This window comes from Corvus brachyrhynchos, unplaced genomic scaffold (assembly GCF_000691975.1).
Source record: "Corvus brachyrhynchos isolate BGI_N302 unplaced genomic scaffold, ASM69197v1 scaffold114, whole genome shotgun sequence".
In the NCBI taxonomy this organism is placed as follows: domain Eukaryota; kingdom Metazoa; phylum Chordata; class Aves; order Passeriformes; family Corvidae; genus Corvus; species Corvus brachyrhynchos.
The window spans coordinates 2,709,945-2,732,192 of NW_008238337.1; the positions used below are offsets into that span (position 1 = coordinate 2,709,945).

Genomic DNA, 22,248 nt, shown 5'->3' on the forward strand with positions numbered 1-22,248 from the left:
GTGTTGGGACAATGACACTGTGCCACCCTCCCATCTCCCACCATCAGTGCATCACCAGTTCCAGGTCGTGTGGAAAAGCTGCTGGTGGAATTGTTCATGTACAGCAAAAATTGACCAGTACTGTGGGTTCTCCAGGGTGAGAACCAGGCAGCTCATCTTCATGCAAAGAGGTTTCTGTTAAAACTGGCTGAACGGGGAAAAGTGAAGTGGGGAGTGATAGTGACTAAAACTCCTCAGTGGATTTTGGTCCCAAATGAGGACTTGCAGAATTGACAGGAATTGCTGTAACTCTGCAATCTAGAAGGGAGTTTTGAATAACTTTGCATGAAGAAAACTCATCTTCCCCCTGCTTATGATTTCCATGTGCTTCTGCCATATAATAAAACTCTAAATCTCTATAATTTGTATCAACTCTTCAGAGCAGATGCTGTGCAGTTATTGTCTGACACTTGCACTGTGCTGGCTGGGTTACTGCCTTTTCTGAGACCTTTGAATTAACCAGATTTTGAGGTCATCAAGATTATTTAATGTTATTGTCATAAATATTTGTACAGGACTTGGTCAGTGCTTATATAAGAACTGAAAGACAGTAATTTGTTAGAAGAGGATGTGTGCTTTAATGAACTGCCAGCCGAGTGTTAGAAATAAACTATAAAAAAGTACTTTTCTGGTTTTTTCTACAGTAGTTTGTGGGGCAGGAAAAAGTGATTATTTAGATTGTCAGTTATTTAGGTTTGTCAGTTACAGCTGTAAATGTAAAATCACTTGAGAGCTCTTTATAAACAGGGCTGTTTACTTCTAAACAGCTCTGTTGGCTTAACATCCTGTCCTCAAAAGATAAGAAGTTGATCTCTTGCATCTTATTAAAAATTTTCTGTTAAACCATGTTATCCTTTGAATTGTCTGTATGCCAAAAATGAGGAATTGCTATTGTGTTATATTTCACAGTTGATTCTTGGTATGAAATTCCTTTTTTCTCCCCTTAATTTCCAAAGTACTGTGCTCTCAAATACAAACAATAATCTCAAAATGCTAACAGAATGAATCTGTTGTTTGGAAATGATGGAGGTTATACATCATCCAATCTGCTGAAATGTGTGAGAAATTAATAAATATTTGGTTTGCCTCTAGCTCATCTTAGAAGCACTGAAATTAGTATTTTTTTATTGAGGATTTTTTGCCAGGTTTCTCACTGAAGGACAGTCCTACAAATAAGCCAAAATGCAGAGGCTGCCAGGGGGTGCAGTGATCGTTCTGGCAAACTTGGGTTGTTTCTTCTAAATATCTTAATTAGCAGAGCATAGTCTCCAAGCTGTTCTTGGAGAGCTGCTGCTGGGCCAGATCACATGCAACAAAGCCCCAAATCCTGTGGGTTTAGGTCATAGAATAGTCTTTATAACTGTGATCATGGAATCATTGAGGTTGGAAAAGACCTCTGAGATCATCAAGTCCAACCTGTGACCAATTCCCAGCTTGTCAGCTCAACCAGAGCACTGAGTGCCACATGCAGTCATTTCTTGAGTGCCTCCAGGGATGGTGGCTCCAATGCCTGACCACTCTTCCACTGAAGAAATTCTTCCTGGTGTCCAGCCTGAGATGCTGCTGCACCAAGAGTGTGTGTGATTCTTCACACTGACACATCACCACAGGGATGTGCCAAGTTGGACAAACTCCCCTTGGCTGTGTCATCTGCTGGTGTAAAAGGTTTTTGTGTTCTTGGGTGGTTCACAGCTGGAGCCAAGGTTTGGAGTGCGTTGTGTTACCTGGTACAGGAACAGGAGTTGAGGTGTCATTGCATCTCTATTCAAACTGAGCATCCAAATGGAAATGTTCATGAAGTCCCAAATAAATCAAATCTCTGTGTTAGCCAGGTGAGTCTCTAATTTTTCCTTTATAATCTGTAGGTTTTGTAATCTTAGTGCTGGGATGCTGCTACAGCTCTGCTCTGCTTCAAAGGAGTCCTAGAAACCATCCCCAGTGTCCACATGCTTTGAGAGCCCGGTCTGTGTACGATGCCCTGGGAAATGAACATTTTTGTGATGTATTTGTGACATATTTCTCTTTCAGAAAAAAAGCAGAGAGGAGACATGTGGGGAAGGCAGCGGAGTGGAGATCCTGGAGAACAGGCCCTACGTGGATGGCCCGGGGGGCAGCGGGCAGTACACGCACAAGGTTTACCACATCGGGATGCACATCCCCAGCTGGTTCCGCTCCATACTGCCCAAGGCAGCTCTGCGCGTCGAAGAGGAGTCCTGGAATGCTTATCCTTACACAAGGACGAGGTAAAAACTGGGCAAAACATCCACAGCTGTTTGTTAAAGAGAGGGCTTGATGTCGCTCTCTGGCAGTGGCATTTCCCTCTCCAGTAATATCCTTTGGAGCAACTGGGGTCAAATCCTAAAATTCCTGTGCAGAGCTTGATCTCAGGAGTTTGCCTGGGCTGACTGCACACCTACCTGAGAGTTTGTGGCTCGTTGCTGTAAAATGTGGAGCTGTTTTGTCTGTCAACGCTTGGGGAATCGTGAATGGTTCTTATTTAGTCTTGTATCCTGCACTGTGTGTTCTGCTTAACATTGCACATCTCTGCAAGCTCAGGGAAATTATAAATGTGCACAGTGCTGGGACAGATGTCATGCTGAATATCATCAGGGAAGACAGGATGCATTTGTACAGGGGAAAGAAAAATTCTAATAAATAAATAAATAATCACAGCACTTCTTTTCTGGGAACTGTCATTTAACTAGAAAATAACAAACTACATCCTATGGTTTTCACCCTGAGGGGGGAAGAGAGCCAGAGGCTCTGTGGAGCCCTCTGGGACCTCCTCATTTCAGCTGATTTTGTCAGGGAGGGCTTCAGATACCCTGGAATAAATAACCTTTGTGCCAGTTACTCCGGTTTAGAGCATTTGCTCTTTTTCGGATTTACAAATCTGATATTCCTGTCATCTTTCATAATAGGAAGGTTTTAATGGGTATTTTGATTTTTATGAAAAATCTAGAAAAGTTTCCTAGTTCTGTTTTAGCTGGTCTCTGCAAGTAACATGAATCCTGGGAAGGTGGGGAGTCAGTGTTTGCGTGTGGAATGTTGCCAGTGACTGAATATAATGGAGCTGCCTGACTTTTACGTGATTAAAGTTCACCTCCAGTCAGTTTTTCTCTCTTCTCTTGAAATGCCTATGAGTCAATCAGTTGGCCAGGAACCCTGTGGTGCACAGAACTAGTTCATATTTTATTCTGCCATAGGTTCCAGGCAGCTTTCCTCCTTGCACAGGTGCATTTTCTGTGTCCTTGTATCAGTATCTGTGTCATAACTTCTTTAGGTAGTGGGCCCAAAATTTATCTCCTTGCTGAAAACTGGTGAGCTCCTGTCTTCAGAAGTTATTAAAGAACAATCTCTTTAACCTGTGCAGTTGGTATTTTAAGCATATATGAAGGAAAACATGAGAAGGCTGGCTGGGATTTGAGGCTGATTTACTCTAAGCTGTGTTGTTCTGGCTCTCAGGTACACGTGTCCTTTTGTGGAGAAGTTCTCTATTGATATTGAGACGTACTACAAAACTGACCCAGGAGACCATAACAACGTGTTCAACCTTTCTGCTGCAGAAAAAAGACAAACCATTTTAGGTGAATAGCCTTTTTCCTCCACTTTTTCCTTAGTTTTGCCTTTTTTTTTTTTTTTTCCCTTGGTGTGTCCATCTGCCTGCCCATCCCCCCTAAACACACACCTGCATCCCTGTCAGTGTCACTGCATGGAGAGTTACATCAAGTAGGATGAGGATACCACAATTCTCTTCTAGGCTTAATGTAAATCCCATGGAAATAATTTGAATCCCCCATCTGCAAATTTAAGCTGATACTTTTCTATCTTATATATGTAGTTCCCAAGAGAAGTGAAACATGTAATGAATTTGGGGGTAATGAGTAGAAATAACCACAGAAGAGGAAAAAATAGCTGTAGAGTTGTGAAAATATTGCTGTTTATTTGTGTGGCTGCTTCATGTATATGAAAATGATTCCTGTCTGCACTTCAGAAGCATGAAGGTGCATTTAATTTTGTTCCCTCTCCTTTTAGTCCTGCCCCTCATGCAGGTTAACACTCACGTCACAGCTGTCTTTAGAAGATTGAGTTAACATAAGGAATTAATGAGAAAAGGCAAAAGTACTTCAAAGAGGTACTTTTGTACTTCACTTCAACTGTCCTCATTCCTGGGCCTGTCTGACCAGGCTTTCACTGCTGAGCAGACTCGAGTCCCACTGCTGCACTGAGAGGTGTCACAGAGCTGTCACTTCTTGGGAAGTGTGATCCTGCCCTTCAATCCAAACTTCAGATGCTTCTGCTGAGCTCCGGGGGTTGCAGGTCTTCAGAATACATTCATTCACTCCACTCCTGCTGCAGTTTCCACTTCTCCATTGTTGGATTGTTAATTAGGACTTTAGTTAAACTTTCTGCTTTCCACAGTACATCTGGTCTAACAATAGCAAATGAGGAGTTACCAGTCCCCTCATCTGATGGACCCAAGGATAAGTTGTTCCACGGGTAATGTCTATTCCATAGCAGGGCAGGTGTATTTAACTGTCTTGGCTGAGACAGCTGCAGTGCTGGGAGTGATATTAGAAAAGCTGGAAGATGGAATGTGCAACAGATCTGTGTGGAGCTGGAAAGACAGAGTGTGCAGGGCTGCCAGAGTGCTGTGGATCTGCAGTTACTGTGGGCAAAAACATCTATTTGGAGCAAAGCCTCTGTTTGCTGGAACTGTGTGTGCTCGTTCCTCTGGCAGAGCTGATCTCTGCCCAGCAGCAGTGTATAAACAATTTAAATATCAGTTGTTTAAGTGTAAGAAAAAAGAAACTAAATTGCTGTAATGCTTCTGGTACTTACTAAAACAGGAATAACTCATGAAAAATGGTGTTTTCTTGTTTTGCTCAGGAAAAGGAAGTGTCTAACTGTTTCCATTCTCTTTCTGTAGATCCTATTGATATTGTTAAAGATCCTATCCCTCCACATGAATACAAAGCTGAGGAGGATCCAAAGCTGTATAAATCAGTGAAGACTAAAAGAGGGCCCCTCTCAGAAGATTGGATTCAAGAGTACAAGAACAACCCTGGGAAATACCCCATCATGTGTGCATATAAACTGTGTAAAGTGGAGTTCAGATACTGGGGGATGCAGTCGAAAATCGAGCGCTTTATCCACGATGTTGGTGAGCATTTATGGTCTTGCAGAGTTCACTCCTTAATGTTCCCACTGAATTGAAACACAAAGGTGAGGTATGTGCAATGCATCACATTCCAAGGCATGTCTCTGAAGAGATTCTCAGATCTGATGGCTCTGTGGGTCAGCTCAGAAAAAACCCTGTTATTTAATCACTTATAATCATGGTATGTACAAATCCAAACCACGCGTACCCACTGAAAAGGTTTCAAGTCCTGTGTAGGCAAGATCTTGCATTCTCTTTTTTAAATTTTTTTTTTAATATAAACTTGCCAGATCATTTTTAAACTATGCCAGTCTTCTTTATTGTGACCAAAATCCATCCTGAAGGGCTGCCTAAAGAAATAAGCTTCACTTCCCTGTGAGTCCTGAGTGGTTCCAGAAGACCACTCTCTGGGGCATCCCTAGTTTCTACCTGCCTTGTGACAGGACTGGTGGGTCTCTGTGTGGCTCTGAGTTGTGAGTAAATGTCCTGCTTTGATGGATGCATCATTCTTAGGTCAGGGCTTTTAAGGAGGAATTGGATGTGCCTGGGAGTAACTTAAGTGGAGACAGTACAGGTGGTGGCAGTGCTGGCAGTAATTTGTTCTTTTCAGAAGATCTGTAAAACAGCTGATACAGTTTCTGAGCCTTGCCACAAATGACAGAATCTATGGCCAAGTGGAAAACCTAAATAGTGTTTTAAAGGAGCGTTCTCATCTGAAAGGGCAGAGCTCTGGCTGTCCTCTGGCAAAGAGAAGGCCAAAGAAAGGCTGTGTAGAGGATGCTACCACCTTCCTGTACACAGCAAATCCTCCTGCATGACCTCTACAACTCTGCTCTTGATAGGCAAGTCTTCATGAAGTGCCTGATTCTAGCGTAAGTAATTCTCAAGCTCTTCGCAGTCACACTGTGCTCCTGAGAGCTAACGTGAAAAACACTGATAGAGCAGTGGAGAATAGTGTGCACCTCTCTCTGAACGCTCACAGGTTTTCTTAAAGCTCCTTTGCTTTTCTTTACATAGAGATGGAAGTTTTTACCTGCTATAGTCTGTGTTACAAGGGCCTCTCTGCACTGAACTCCCTTGGTGTTTTGGTGACACGGGTTAATTTCGTGTATGCTGGAAAACAGGAAGGCACAATAACAACTCCATTGTATCTGTTAAATGAAGAACGAGCTCATGACTCTTCCAGTTGCTCAGAGGTGTTCAGCACAGATTAAACTGTGGTCCCTTCTAAACGCTGCTTTTGTATTCTGTGAAAGATTGCCTGCCATTTCCCTCTTGATTGAGGCTTTGCAGAGAGCAGAGCCAGCTCATTGTCTGCCTTTCAAAAGCTTTTCCACTCTGTTATAAAGATGGCAAATAGTGTTTTTCAAAGTGGTTAAGATGCATAAAATCAGGAAAGTCTTTTAGGCAAGACAAAGTAGAGTGAGTGAAAAGTGAAAGTAAAAGCTTGGGGTATCTGCAGGAGCTGTGTGGCCTTCCCCTGCCCTGGGATGGCCGTGGGGAAGCCACGAGTGGGCAAAGTGCCACAGCATTTGTACCAAAGCCAGCAGTGTATGAGGATGTTTGAGTTGGAAAGATGTGGTTACAACAGGACTGACCAGGCTTAGATGCACATCCCTGTGTGGAGCTTTCAGCTGGTGGCCAAAAGCAGATGGAGACCTTTGTGCATTGTGCAGCTGATGGTGGACCAAGCTCCCAGGAGCCAGAGATACTGTGGTGGATCAGCCCCTCCTTCCTTGGCATTTTCCTCCTGGTTCCTCTGTTCCCAACTAGTGTAAATTTATTTCTTGGGGAATTAGCCCACCCTGTGCAGGGTCATCAAGCCAGAAAGGAAACGGAAGCAGAAGCAAACAGCAGGATCCAAACTCTGCCCCATGGGCAGCAAAGCTTAGTGGTACAAACTAAAATTAGAGAATGGGTTGAAAAATGAGCAGGTCTGAGGTAAGTGATGGATGGCTTGTGCCATGTGGAAAGGCTGCTGAGCGCAGGGGGAGGAACTCTGGGGGACGGTGTTGAAACGTTCTCACTCATACTGACTACAGCAGCCATTCTTTCCCATGACTAATTGGACAGTTACTCAGTGCTTTGACAGCCTGAGACACAGACTAAAATTGTGATTGTGGGCTATTAGTCTACTTGGCTGTAGTATTTGTATGCTTTTTTACTCCTTTCCCATAGATTTTAAGTTTAATTGGACTGGCACTGCATAATGTTCTGCTCCCACTTGCTTCCTAATGGTGCATGTGGGCTCTGAGTCTTTTGTTGTTAAACAAGTGTGTTGACTGTGTATGGGTTATTAATTATATACTGTGGCAAAGTGTGTTCCATCCCAGTAACTGGAGCTTTGTCTAAACCACTGTGTCTTAGGCTAAATATGCCCAAATTGCTGCACAGTGGTGAAGGGGTTTTTGAAAGGTCTTTTGCAGAACTTTGGCTTCACTAAAGCACTCAAATGACTAAGTTCATCCACTGCCCACTGGATCTCAAAGGCAGAGTTTCGTCTTTCCAAGGGGAGGCAGGTTGCAGTTGGCATGATGTGACCACAGGCTTTTTCCTTTGTGAGGATTCTGAGCAAGGGAGGGCAGGGAAGCAAACAGATGTACCTGCAGGTGGCCTTTGGTTGGATTGTACTGACGAGGTTATGAGATCTGGTGTGACTGTCAGGGAAATAGTGCTGCACATGGACAATCAGCATCCTGTATTTGCTGTAAGGAAATTGTGACAGTGCATTATAAAATTATTTGGGAGGTTGCTTCTGGGTACAGAGTCAGTGGGTATCTGAACAGTTGCTTCATTTGGATATTGAGGGCATTTGGGGCAGAATTTGTTGGTGGGTTTTCTGATTGATTTCCACTGAGTTCTTACTACATTTACTGGTTTTATTTCATGTTGAAAAACAATTCCAGAACTACAGACCAAAGCTTTTTAAATTCACATGAGGACTCCTTTCTGTCCTGACTTGTCTCATGGTCATTTACGCTTCCTTTTGTATGATGGAGTCCAACACCACAAATCATTTACAGGAGTCAGCACCTCATGGATTCAACCAGCCTCTTGAGTTGTTGAAGTGGTGAGCTGGAAACCAAATGATTTAAATGTTTGCACCCTGCTCAGCTCTTCACAGATGATCTTTCTGCATAGCACAGTGGGAAATGTTACAATAATTAAATCAACACATGATGACGGCTGCTCTGAACTCAGCCTGCACATTTGTGCATGTGTGATGGTATTGTTTGTTTGTTTTTTTAAACAAAGCCTTGCACTCTGGAGAGTCTATCAGTCTGCCTAACAACTGATAATCAGCTGGTACCTGCATCCTTGTCAAAAACCTCTTCCCATTTTTTCTGGGTGACTTCAGTGAGGTGCCTGATGAGGCTGTGGGGTTTTCCTCTGATTCTGGGGAAGAAGGCTCAGATAAGCTTGGGACATGCTGGGTGGAGGGGGAAAACCTGCTGGCAAGGCAAAGTTCCAACTGTGCAGCAGCTGGGACAGTGTGTGACAGGGACTTCTCTGGCTGAGCAGGACATATTTACACCTTCTCTCCTTCCAGGGAGAAAAAGGAAAGCCAGCTGGGCCACAGATTCCCTCAGCACTCTCCTGATGGGCATCTGTTACAAAGAGAGTTTTTCCCAATTACACTCTGTCCTGGGTCTGGTGTTTTCCCTCCTTTTCACTTTTTGCTAAAAACCTTGTTTTTCTCTTAGATTTTGATACAAAAATGCTTTGAGACTTGTGGGTTTTTTTCCATTGCACAGGGAGGGAAGCAGTGCCTGGACAAGTGAGGTCAGTCCTTCGTAGCTGGATCCTGGCTCCCTGTAGCTGTGTGGGGAACTTGAGTTCCCTGGGTCTCTGCTGGGTGGCTGCAGCTGCAGGCTGGGCAGGAATTCAGTGATGTGCCCACTGCTGTGCACAGAGGAGCCCCTCAAGTTCTCTTCCCTAGCACTGAAGCCTTTTCTGCAAGCAATGACTTTTCTTTTTCCATTTCTTTTGTACCTGCACAGCCTCATTCTCCCCTAGGTTTTCTCCTTGTGTTTAAGAAAGAGAAATGCAGCACTGCTGGCACATTCCAGGTGAAAGCCAGATGCTGGGAAAGTAATCTGTCTTTTGGACTTCTTAACTAACCTGGAGGGGTAGAGGCACACCAGCTGTGAAGCCCTGTTGTGCCATCCTATTTTCAAAGGAGCAAAGCTTTAAGGAAGGGCAGTTTGGGATGTCTAATCAAAGGGATGTGAGCAGGGCACATGGGGAGGTCTGTGGGTTGGCAGGAAGCAGTGCAGGCAATTTTTGAGATCTAAGAAGGCTGAGAGGAACTTCAAGAGACTTTTTTTGCCCCCAAGTGGTTTTCATGTTCCCTATGATGTTAGTCCATTAAAACACAGATATGTGGTTGGTGGCATCTGTGCCTCTACACAGAGAATTTCTGAGGAGTTGGTGCACTGATACATCAAGGCTGGATCCAGGAGCAGGAGTGGAGCCTGCTGAGCCCTTGAACGGGGGAAGTCTTGGGATAAGAGCAACATTCACTTCTGTGTCTGATCACAGTCTGTTTAAGGTGTCCCAAGCAAGGTAGAAGTGGACACTGCGGGTGTAGAAGTCCAAAGGGTGGTTGTGCAAGAGAAATGTTTTCTTGGCTTTCAGTCTGGATGTGATGCGAATTTAATCTTGGTCTTTAAGGTCTGCTGGTTGTCAATCATAACAGGAGGTGAAGAGGCTAAAACATTCTCCTGTAGTTCTGCAAAAAGTAATCTGGCAGGGGAAATAACTCTGAATCTCAACTCAGGTTGAACAGAATTTAGTTCCTGAGGACTGTCATTCTGCCCCAGAAGGTCACACTCTGCTGGCTCAAACTTGCCTCTTCCTTCTGAAAGTCAGTCAGCAAAATGCATCAAATATTGATAGATTTAATCTTAGTGTGTAAATGAAAATGAAGTTCAGGCTGAGCTGGTCTGTGGCATTAGCTGATCTCAGTGGCCATTTCCTCCTGATAGCCTGGCTTGGGATGATTGGTGGCATTAAGGACTGATGAAAGAGCAGAACAGACAACAAAGTGCTCAGACCTGGAAGGAGATAAATACATAAAAACATGCTTTTTGTGTGTTTAAGAAAACAAACAAACAAAAAGTGATTGCTGAAAACAAATTGGATCTTTAGGCTGAGCATCACAGAAACTGTGACAGTAGTGGGATCTAAGGTTTTCTGTACAGCAGTGAAGCCTGTGTTGCTGGAAGCACCTTAGAAACCCTGCATGTGGTGGGACCATTCCCCTTGGGCCATGCTCCTGGAGATGGAGAGTGGCTTATGAGGGATGTCTTTCCTCGTGGTGGTGCTTAGAGAGCTCGATCTGCAGCTTGCAAAACCTAAATGATTCTAACGTAGCCTGTTGATTGCTCTCTTAATCCCACTGACAACAAATCACACTGGTGCTTTTGGCTTGTCCTTCAACCCATCTTCGCCTCAGTTTCCTATTAATTAAAGAGGGGGCAATATTAATTGATTATCTATTATCAGAAAGACTCCTGAGGATCAGTTGGTCAGTATTTACAGAAGCTTTAAAAGCATCATTACTGCTGTGTGATCACGTTAGGAATAAATAGCAGTTTGGAGTTTTGGCCTGTTGTGAGCTTTTAAGGAATAATATTGGTGAAGGTCCTGAGTGACTCTCACATTTTAAAAGTCTTGGGGGTGTGATGATGTTAGTGAGTCTAAGTCTTGAGGAGAGTATCTGTTGCCTGGTCAGATGCATTGTGTGTTGATACTGAGGCCGTTCTTCGTTTCAGATATGTGATACATTGAAATATTTTAAATTGGCTTTACCCACTCCATTTTTCTCCTGCAGCCGACGACAGATGGTATCTGCAAAATAAAGCATCTTTATTCCCTCCCTTACTTTGTTTTCTGTTCCATTATCTCAGAAGCTCCCATTTGTGATGCTGTTTCACTGATACTGAAACCAGGTGCAGAAACCAGGTTTCCAAGGAAAGGAAAGGTTTTAGTCTTAGCGCTGCTGGTGTGGGACGTTCTTCTGTCATGTAACAACTGGGGAGGGCTGTGGAGCATTCATCAAGGAATGACTTGAAACTCTGTAGGATTAAAAAAAAAATCCATAGCTTTCTTTCTTCTTCTTTTTTTTTTTTCTTTTTACTCCTGGGAACATATTTCACTTTGAAGACTGGATCCAGATGTTACAATTTCCTAGAACTTCAGGGAGTTGAAACTGTGGTTGAAACTGTGGCTCCTCCTTGGTGGAGCAGACGGCCACAGGACAGTCTTCCATCCAAAATTAGGAAATCCCTTTCCAGGTTAAAAGCAGTGACAGAAGACTGGCTGATTTTTCAGTGCACAGTTGATGAGGAACAACTGAGGAGATAAAGTACATGAAGTGACCAGTTTGCCACCCTGACTGTGGGAAGGTCTTTCACTGCAGCACTGTGGGCTGGATGTCACTGTAATGTCCCTGCCATGGTGTTGTGAGGTTTTGGGAGGGGGAACACATTGGTTCCTGCAGTTTGTAGCTGTGGTGACAGGGACATTTTGGCTTTACAGGCCTGCGGAAGGTCATGGTCCGGGCCCACCGACAGGCCTGGTGCTGGCAGGACGAGTGGTACGGGCTCACCATTGAGGACATCCGGCAGCTGGAGAAGGAGGCCCAGCTGATGCTGGCCCAGAAGATGGCCCAGTTCTGCAGTGACAATGACCCTGAGCAGCACGGTGTCAAAGAGGCTCCTGGAGAGAAGGACGTGGAGCCCAGCACGGGGTCACCTGCAGACACCGAGGATGCCTCTGCGAACAGCGACGCGGCCTCCGGCAGGTCGCTCACCAAACAATGGTCCACCTCCTCCAAGTCCTCACGGTCTTCAAAGAGAGGAGGTAAGATGCTGCCAATGGCTTGCTCTTCTGAACTCATGGAGGTTGGGCTTTTGGGAGGTTGGACCACATCTCCTTGGGGCCAGGCGCCTTTGGGACAATGTGTATTCGTCCTGTGATGCCTTCTCTGCTGTTGCTGCAGGCTCAGTCTTCTCAGGTGACCTGTTTTGGGGTTGGGAATGTTTCTAGTTGTCCCATAATTGTGACTCAATGTCACGTGGCAGAGTTTTTGCTGATATCAAAAGCACAGAATCTGTGAAAACAGCATAGAGGAGCAGGCAGGAGCTGGCTGGCAGCACTGGGGCTCAGAAGACAGCCAGCAGCACAGAGTTAGTCCTTGTTACCCAGGTGGCTTTATAAGGCCCTTCCATGGTGTTCCCTTCTGGATATCTGCTTATCCTTGATACCTGTGTCACAGCAGGTACCTGTGCTCCTTGGCCAGGGTTCTGTGCCCCCACATGCCTGTCATTTCAGAAGGGGTGTTTGACTCCATAGGGCTGCACACAGTGAAACATCTTGTCAGCTGCTGGGGAGATTAAGGCAGGAACCCCCAAAGGTACGTGGGGGCTGCTGCCTTCCCCTGGTGATGATGTGCAGTAGCTGTTTGGAGACATAACCTCACCCTGGGATTAAGTGGGACTGTGGATCATATCTGCATTCCCTTTGAAACACCATCCAGGAAGCTTTCAGGATTTTGATGTTAAAGCTCTGCTGTGGATACCCTGTAAGGACTCAGCTTTGAGTCTTGGATTTTGTTATTCACCTCTCCCTTGGGACTCACCTCGTTCTGCTGTACTAAACTCTTCCCTTCTTTGGACTGTTCTGTACAAAGGGGTGAATCCCTGGTGAGTTACAGCCACAAGGTTCAAACCTTCAGCAATTCCCTCTCTGTTTAGCCAAGTGCTGCTGGTAGCAGGGAAATAGCAGCTCTCACTGCAAGAGGGGGGGAAAAAAAAAAAATCTTGATTTTTCTGAAAACCCCAAGGGGCAGCATTTCTTCCAGTGACGGTGGAAGGGAACATCTGGGTGAGTGAAGCTTCTTCATCTATCACATGCACTAAATATCGGGAGTTGAGCCTCCCGTTTTTATTTCCCACTCCATCACTGATTTCATTGCAGGGTGAATGAGAGAGGAGCAGTAGTTTTACCTTGCCATGACTCACTCAAGTGAGCCCCAGGGAAGAACCTACCAGATGCTTCATAAATCACTGCATAAAGATAAAAATACTGGCTACTTTGCCTGCACCAGGATTTTATATTGATGCACCCATCTCCCATTATGCTCTTTGCACAAACCCCCTCTTCCACTGCTGACATGTTCACTGGGAGCTGGAGTTCTCAGACCTCTCAGGATTTCACTTGAAGGTTTTCACTGGGAGCAAAGCATGAATTTCTTTTCAACTGCAGAATGTCTCAGCTTTTACAAGGAAAAGTAATGAAAGAAATTAATTGTGATGTGCTGGGAAGTACGTCACGCAGATATTTTAATCCTCCTTCATGCTGGCAGCACATTACCATATGGAAGCAAGGAGGGCTGTCGCGACGCACCGCCACCTCCAGCTGAAAAAAATGCCTTTTCTCCAAAAGATCTCCTTTTCTCCACCACCCGAGCGAGACCTCTGGTGATGGCAGGACCCTGGTTGCCATCCCATATGTTATTACATCCTCTATTTTTAGCAACTGTTATGCGAGTGCCTTGACGTCACTCCAGCGTGAATTAGCTCTGCTCCGCCACCTCCTCGCTGGCTGCTCCCGAGGGGTGGGCGGTGTGGTGCTGGGGGCTGCTGAGCTGCAATTACATGACTCTGCACAGGGTCTCCATCCTTGTTCCATGTGACAACCGGCTGGGAGATTAGAAAGAATTAGAAGAATTTTACTTATATATTCACCTCTGTTGGAACAATAGCACAAAACGACTCATGCGGCTGTCACAGTAACCAGAGCCTTTCAGGCTCTTCTAGATGCTAAATGAGAACTTGTCAGTCTCCTCAGGTCTTTGCAGGGTTAGGTGGCTGCTGTGAGCACTTTTTGTGCTCTGTGTGACAGGCACGAGGGGACAAACCCTCTCTCCCATCATTCTCTGGACAGCGTTCCCTTCAGCAGGCAGCTGCTCTGTGACAACTTCAGCTGGGAAGAGCTCAGGCTGGATCGTTGCTAAATTATAGCTGGAAAGAAGAAGCCATAATGTCTTTATATTTAGATCAGAGAACTCTGGAGGGGAAAGTGAAAGGGAGTAGGTAGGTGTGAGAACAGGAGGGCAAACAGCACTAAAAGGACTTTGGGGTTTCTCCTTGCTGTCAGGACCACCGCTCCGACAGCTCCCTTTGAAGTAGTCGGATAGCATGTTGTTTAAATCATTCAAGTTTAAAGTTTAAATAGATCTCTAATTCGATTTGTGTGGAAGCAATTTCCTTCCAGAAAACAGATTATTCCTCTCCAGGCTGCTCTGCTCAGCTACCCACCCGAAAGTTAGCGAAGCAGAGGCATGGCTTGTGTGCTGATGAGAGGCACGGAGAAAGCTTCCAATCAGCCTGCTTCCTTCCTAATTGCAAACTTTAAAACCCAGCTGATTTTGCACGTCCTACTAACAATTATAAATAGCTGCCATTCAAAATAGCAGAAGAGTGATCCAAGCAGCTTTGCTTTAATGTAGCATCTTGCTGGCAGGTTCTACCAACAGTAAACAAACAGGATCTGTAAAGCGGTACACTGACATCACACCAGCATCATCGGGGTTTTGTGTTTTTTAATATTGCAGCAGTGAATTTTCTTAGAGAACACATGATTCTTCCTCCAGCAAAGATCATGTTGGGAACTCTCCGTCTTGTCGATGTCGCGTTTCGCATAAGGCTTTTTTGTTTCTTCCAGCAAGTCCCTCGCGCCATAGTATCTCCGAGTGGAGGATGCAGAGCATTGCCAGGGATTCAGATGACAGCTCAGATGATGAATTCTTTGATGCACATGGTATGTGGAGCCTAAATCACCATCGTTTCTTCCCTGAAATGGTGGGGTAAGAGAACGGAAGGCATGAAGGGCGGGGGGTGAGCAGGGAAGGAAGCAAGACTTTTTTGTTTTGAAGTCTTTTCCTTTCTAACCATGACGTGCAGCTTCTTCCAGCATCACCCAGCAGACTCTTATATTAATGTAGCACCATTTCAGGTGCAGTCTGAGCTGTTTGAGGGGATCTTGAACAGTCTTAGCCCTAGGGGTTGTGTTTTATTTGGTGCAAATGAGTGTGCGTGAAATCCAGCAGTACTAACTGGGCTGTGGGTGTGTCCTAATGATTCACTGTGACTGATTATTTTTCTAATTTGTTTTTTAATCAGTTAGAGCTATGATTAATTGTCCTGTCTGGGCCTGAAGAGACCCAAGTTTGCCTTTATTAACTCCTCATTCTACCATTCCAACAAATACAACAGCAAATGCAACAAGGTACTTCAGGTGCCAAAATTAATCAGTGTTGATTCCAGAATTCTCAAAGTAATTTTGATTAACTGTATTAAGCGAACGCTGTTATATTTTTTTCTCTGTGCATGTGTGTGTAAAGAAGCTTTGTTCCACTGCACTCATTTTATATGTTGGACTTAATGCAAATTTAAGCCTGAAGGGCTCTGTCTCTATTGGCAACAGATGGACTCTTCTCCCGGCTGGTCTGATGGAAGTGAGAGGTGCAATATTTGTGGATGAAGTTGGGAAATGCAATTGTTAAAAGATGACACCCCAGTTTTGCAAAGCAGAATTTTTCTGATGCTCAGCTGAAGTTCAGCCTCCAAAACTGATAGCACTGTGTTCCAGAAAAGTTCTCCCATGAGGTTTTTAGGCATGGGTCTCAAATTGTGGGGTAGAAAGGGGTGTGTTAGTGTAGTGACCTGCCCAACAGCAGCTGAAATGGCCAGGACACGTATTTGGGATAAATGTGTGTCTCCTGCCAGGAAGGGGATGGGCCAACTTAGTTTAAGTGTCTTTATTTATTAACTTATGTAGCATTTACAACAAGTATGTGAGGGATTTATTGCAGCAATAGACATACAAGGGAAGAGGAATGAGTCATCCAAACGGCACCGTTGCTATCCACACGCTTCTTGCCTTTTTAATTACTCAGTAATAAAATTGAGAATGAGACAGCTCTGCCTGGGATCCAGGGCCCCAGGGAATCCCTGGCATGCTCCTAACAGGCCTGGGAAAGGGACTTAACAAAAACGAGCCTTGTGCACCTCTCTTGCAATACTTGTAGGAGGGTGCTAAGAGTAAAAGCAGCTGCTCTCCTGCGAGCAACAGCGAGTCTCCGTGTACGCACAGTTTGTCCTCTGCAGTCGGCGCAGTTGGGTTGAAAAGTCTGCCTAAATCTGGTGGGATTTTGGCTCACGAGTCAAAGCCTTGGCGTGTGTGTGCAGCTGAGCAGAGCCCGTCCCCAGGAGGGACCTCTCGGTGCCCCTTGGCCCGCAGAGACTCCGGGTCTGTGAGCAGGGATGAGGCTCCACTCGCAGCTCATCCTGCCGGGGTCGGTACCATGGGAACTGGCACGGCTCAGGATGTGAGTCAACACCCAGCAGAGTTCCTCAGAAGTGCTTCCCATACACACACACACACACACACACACACACAAAATTTCCTCGCAGCGCAGTGGGCGTAACCTGAGCCCGAGAAGATTCCTTGTCTCCAGCTTCCCACTCACCCTCATTCACTGGTAAAGATAGTGACAAATACAGTAATATCGAATATCTATCCTGTAATAAATGCTAATAATGGGAGTAATATCCCATTCAGGGATCACTTGAGCAGCAGTAAGGGCTGTAATTAGACCTCTCAAGGAATTAAGTTTAATATTTAGATTAAGTTGCTGGAAGAGCTTTGAGTGCAATCGTCCTCTTAATTCTCTGCCAGCACATGTGTTACAAGCCTGTGCTTTCCACTTACTCTGGACAGGCAGCTCCACGCTCCCATGTGCAGGGAAATTGGGATTTACTCAAATTTTTTCCATGGTTGAAAAAGGAAATGGCATGCTGGTGCAAAATTTCCAGGTTGCTCTCTTTTTATGGTCAAAGTTGAAATAGAAGCTCCTAAAAATAATCAGGCTTTGCTTGGATCTTCACTTAGTGCCCTTCATACGAATTTTTTTTAAAGCTATTGCTCAGATTTGCTGAAAAGACTAATATATTTCATAACCTTTTTTTGTTCCCCATTGTGGGATTCTTCCAGCTAATTATTTTCTTCGTAACTCTACAGCAATAAGAAAGGGGAAATCCTAGTCTGGGACTCTGAAGATTACAGCTTTTAGATCTTCAAGACATCTGTAATTACTGCTGTTATTATGTTTAAAATTCTTTATTAAATTTGCAAGGCCAGAATTTTCAGGAAAGACATACTAAGCATAGAAGTATAAATAAATTAGAAAGCACTTAACCTTCGTAGCAGCAAAAGATACATCCTCAATGGAAAAAAAAAAAGAGAAAGGAGAGCTCCCCTTTGTATATCTCTTCCTTTTAATTTCACTTGAGGAACATAATATTTTTTGGGACCCTTGTTCTTTATTGACTATAGTTGAACTGAGCCAGGGGATTTGGAAGATACTGAGGTAGGAAGGAAATGACAGATCCATGCTCTGTGTCTCATCTCTTGAGGAAATCAGCCTGGGGAGGTCACATTCCCTTCATTGCTCCTGCCTTTTTAGGTGTTCAATCCTATGAGCAACAGTGATCCTTGTCCCTGCTTCCCCCAAAGAAATCCCACAGCTCTCAAATGGGGTCTGGGAGAATCCCAGTGGGAATCCTTGCTTTGTCCTCTCCTGTATTGGAGCATTCTGGCTCCAATCAGAGAAAATAGCAAGACAAAGGCCAAACATGGTACCTTAGATGGTAGCATTAAAAATCTAAGTTACTTTTTTCCATGTTTTAGAGGTTTTGTTTTTTTAAATCATGCAATTAAAACATTTTGTTTACTTTTCAAAAGGTGCTTTGGTTTCTATATAGCAAAAGCTGGTAAAGTATATGGTTTATTATGACTTAAATTATCCAAGTGTTGATAGATTGCATAGAGTTATGGGGCCTTGGTTTTATTTAAAATTCTCTTCTGTGCTCTTGTCTGTGTACATGTTTTTGTGTGTGTGACTCTCAAAAAATCTGTTTTTTTAAAGAGGACTTGTCTGACAATGAGGAAATGTTCCCGAAAGAAATAACAAAATGGAGTTCCAACGATCTGATGGATAAAATTGAAACCCCCGAATGTGATGATGTCCAGGGTAATTCTTTTCCAAGTACAAACTGCATGTGCTGTTTTACTGTATTTCCAGGCAATTGTCACAGCCTCATTGTGAACAAGGTAAAACTTGTTATCCTTGTCTCACAAAGGGAGAAGCTGAGACAGAGCATAAAAATGACTGCCCGGTGCTGCCGAAAAAGATTTGCTCAGTGGGAGCTGGGATAGATTTTGATTCTCTTTTATTTTCCATGTTGGTTTGGCTCCTTTGTGTGACAGCCAGGATTCTCTCATATAATGATGAAATATCCCAGCTCTGTCTTGAATGACTTGAATTTCTCCTGACTCTTCTTTCCCTTTGCTCCATCCTTTGTTCTTGACTGTATCTGCGTCAGTTTTATTTTCTGCTCATCATTATGAAGTGGTGAAAGGAATCGGTAGCTCCTCAGCCAGAGCGATTCACGGTGGAAGGTGACACTCAGGCTTTCTGGTACAAAGTCAGTCTGTGTAGGCACAGATGTAGGAATACATCAGATCTCTACTCCCCAGTGTAGTTCAAGCAATTCCTTTTATTTTCCCACAAACCAATCATTTCTGACAGTTGTGCAGGGATTTCCCATTGTTGCCATCCTTAATAAAGCAGCGGTACCAGATCTCTGTAATGAGAGAAGAGCTCACTAATGTCCTCAGCTCTTACCCAGATTATGAGAAATTGCTGGAAAATAAATGACCCAGCATTGCCCAGGCTTCTCAGGTGGAAAGAGGCAAGAAGGAGGGAGAGGGTGATTTGGTGAAATAATGAAGGAGATGTGAGGCATTGGAACAAGCAGTGTCTTTACGGAAGAGTTTCTTTACCGAAGAGCATCTGGCAGTGCTGACATTCTACACCTCTGTGTTTCCAGGTGACTTGTACCAGGAGACATCAGCAGAGTACCACGTTGGCTCCAGCGTGGAGAGGCTCAGCATCATCGAGGTGAGTGCTTTGGCTTCTCAGAACAAGATCCTTCGTTGGTGGAAGGTCTCTGTGTGGGATAAACGGGTCCCTTTGCTGTCAGCAATGTCTTGTCTCCATGTGCTGCTGAGCCCCAGTAACACCTGTGTGTGTCCTTTTGTACTTCAGATTTAAGGGATTTTTCTCCCATCTTTTGAACATCATGTAGAAGAAGCTGTGTAGTTTGCAGGCAGCATCAGGTACCCAGCTGGAAAAAACTGGTAGTCCTGTGGGGATCAGAGCAGCTCGAGGCTGGGTAGGGCTATCCTGCAATGCCAGATGAGCAAGTGTGGGAGTGGGAGAGCACATTCCTGCAGCACCACGGTGCAAAGGACAGCACTCAGCTGAAGCCCACAGTGTGGAGCTGCTCAGGGTCTTGTGTGGAAACCAGTTATAGCACAGCCTGTGTTAGTGCTCTGGGCTAAATAATAAATAAATAACACCACACTGTTAACCCCAGTTTTCTAGACTTGTGAGACACCCCGGGGTGACTGTTCCTGTCCTGCCCTTACAGTAGCTGCCTGTCTGTGCTGCAGAGGTGGTGCAGCCTGTATTATGTCTGAGTGGTCCATCAAAGACCATGAGTTTTGGAATTAGTTTGTGCCAGGCTCTAAGTTCACAGTGGTTTGGCTTTTCCATAATAGAATGAGAGCTCAAGGGCCACGAGGAGAGTGGGTGGCTGGGAGGGGAACAGCTCTGGCCGCCTCAAAATAGGCAAGTCACAGCCCTAAGATTTCTCTTGGAGCTCAAGATGGTGTGGGAACCTTGTCTTCCTCAGAGGACTGTGCAAACTCAACCCCCTCCTGTTTCTGCCTTCATTTTAGAAAAAGAACAGACTTCAAAGCAAGATGAAAAAGACAGTTATTTGTAGTTGTTCACAAGCTGTCTGCTAAAATAGTATGAAATTCCTGTGCCACCAATTGCAATGATTTTCAGGTTAAAAGCTTCCCTCACCAGAAGGTGGTTCAGGATTTAGGTGTTTTAAGAGGCTCCAGATCTTACAAGGAAGTTCTAAATTGTTACCTCCACCCTTAAACGAATCAGCAGTTCCCCACTTCCTTCAGAGCAGAGGGTAATGTACTGAAAGGTGCCTCCAAATCACTGCTGATAAACTTCTGCATGACCTGAGCGTGGTGACTCATGTCGTTCTCTAAATGAGCACTTAAAATACTTGTCTGGAAGCAGAAGAGGTGCTGAGACACTTTGAGGGCTCCTCCTGTGCCTCCACCCAGGGAAAGGTTCACTGTGCAGGTGCTAAAACTGGACTCACAGAAGGTTTCAAGAGCAGCCATGAGTACGGTGGAACGGCACTAAATAATTAAAGGCCGTTCTTATGCAGGAGGTCTGTGAAAATTGTTTTTACAGACTTGGATGTGAATTTTAATACCTCTGGTGGGCTGTGTAGTAAGACAAGCTTTAACAGTATCTGGTAAAAATGTAATCTAGTTGTTAGGCTGCTAATGTGTGCCTGGGCATGCTTTCCTCCCACCAGCAGGCCTGTCAGGGACTCAATCGCTGCTCAAAGGACAACAGGTGACTAAAGATGCTAGAATTAGAACAATTTGCCAAATGGAAAACGCTGCTGCCTTCCACCCCTTCCATACCCCCTGTCAGTGACAACAGGGAGTTGCTCAGGATGTTCTCAGGTGTTGTCTTTGCTAACCCAGGCGTCAGGTACAGGAGGGTTTGCACAGATCTCAGAGGTGTGGGATGGATGATTTGAGTCCGTGTGGGAGCTGTAGACACTGAAAGCCCTGGTAGCAAATAGATTTTAAAAATAGTTACTGCTCTGTTGTGTTACAATATGTGCACATGGATGCTCTTGTACCTGCCTGGGGTGTCAGGATTGGGCTTACAGCTCTTCTGGCAGGGCATTAATGATAAGGGTACAATTCCCTCCTTCCCCCAAATTACAGCTTGTGTGTTTAGGCAAGGAATTGGTTCAACACAAGAAGCAAATCATCTGGGCAGCCAGATTAAAATCCCTCACTGTGCTCATGCAGCAGTCTCGCAGCCACGTGCTGGCCATTCCTTGGGTTATAGGGCCATCAGCTTTTTTCAGTTCCTCTCTTGCAACAGTTTAAGCAAATCTGAACTCTTATTTATAACTTCTGTGTTAGGCAAACGTGCAATGACTGATCTTCCCACAACTTCTCAGTAACTTGCCACTTGCTGACCTGTTTGATCTCATTTGTTAATTTTGCTGAATGTGTTTCACTGCAGCTCAGCACCCCACAAAAAGCAACACCCATCTCTTATTTCTGTATTTTTCCACTCTAATACACACAAGAAATGTCTTTACTGCTGCCATGTTTTACCTGGATACAATTTTATGTTGGTTTTTTTTGACTTTCAGCATTCCTTCTGCTTCTGACGAGTCAGGCTGAGGCTGTGTGTGCATTTGTGCATGCACAAGTGTAGGATAAGAGACCTGGAAGGAGTACTCAGGTTCTCAGCTGTTGTATTCTGGTGTATCTAATGACCTTTGCCACAAATTAATTTGCCATAAATGAAGTGCAAGTCCCCCCTTTGAAAAATGAGTGTTTCTGTTTCTCTTCCATCCCCACCTAGGATGAATCAGTGCAGCCATTAATGCAGCCAAGTAAAATCCATGTCCTCCTCTTGGTCCTCCACGGAGGGAACATCCTGGACTCAGGAAGTGGTGACCAGAGCTCTAAGCAAGGGGATGTCAACACCATCACAACTGTGTTTGACACGGTGATGAGGGTGCATTACCCAGCTGCTCTGGGACACATTGCCATCAAACTTGTCCCTTGCCCAGCCATCTGCTCCGAAGCATTTTCCCTGGTGTCCAGGTAAGTTGATGCTGTTTTATCATGGAGTGGGGGTTTTTGGGGGTTTTGTTTTGTTTTATTTGTTTCCCTGAGATGTTCTGCATGTAGCACTGAAAGCTCTGGCCATGCTTTGAGAATGCATTTATTAATGTACCAGCAAGGCATTCAATCTCGATTTCATACTTAGCTGGAGTGAATACGGT

At 44.7% G+C, this 22,248-nt stretch overlaps 1 protein-coding gene across 5 annotated transcripts in view; it reads left to right on the forward strand.

The window, feature by feature from the left end:
• Positions 1-22,248, forward strand: part of PITPNM2 (phosphatidylinositol transfer protein membrane associated 2) — a 107,857-nt gene that overhangs the window by 61,018 nt on the left and 24,591 nt on the right. For all 5 annotated transcript variants that reach the window (XM_017734776.1, XM_017734778.1, XM_017734777.1 and 2 more), the window contains exons 3-10: positions 2,068-2,282; positions 3,505-3,626; positions 4,970-5,203; positions 11,744-12,067; positions 14,933-15,028; positions 18,198-18,302; positions 19,162-19,232; positions 21,822-22,066. In XM_017734776.1, coding sequence (XP_017590265.1) covers positions 2,068-2,282; positions 3,505-3,626; positions 4,970-5,203; positions 11,744-12,067; positions 14,933-15,028; positions 18,198-18,302; positions 19,162-19,232; positions 21,822-22,066 — 1,412 coding nt within the window. The remainder of the gene's footprint in view (positions 1-2,067; positions 2,283-3,504; positions 3,627-4,969; positions 5,204-11,743; positions 12,068-14,932; positions 15,029-18,197; positions 18,303-19,161; positions 19,233-21,821; positions 22,067-22,248) is intronic.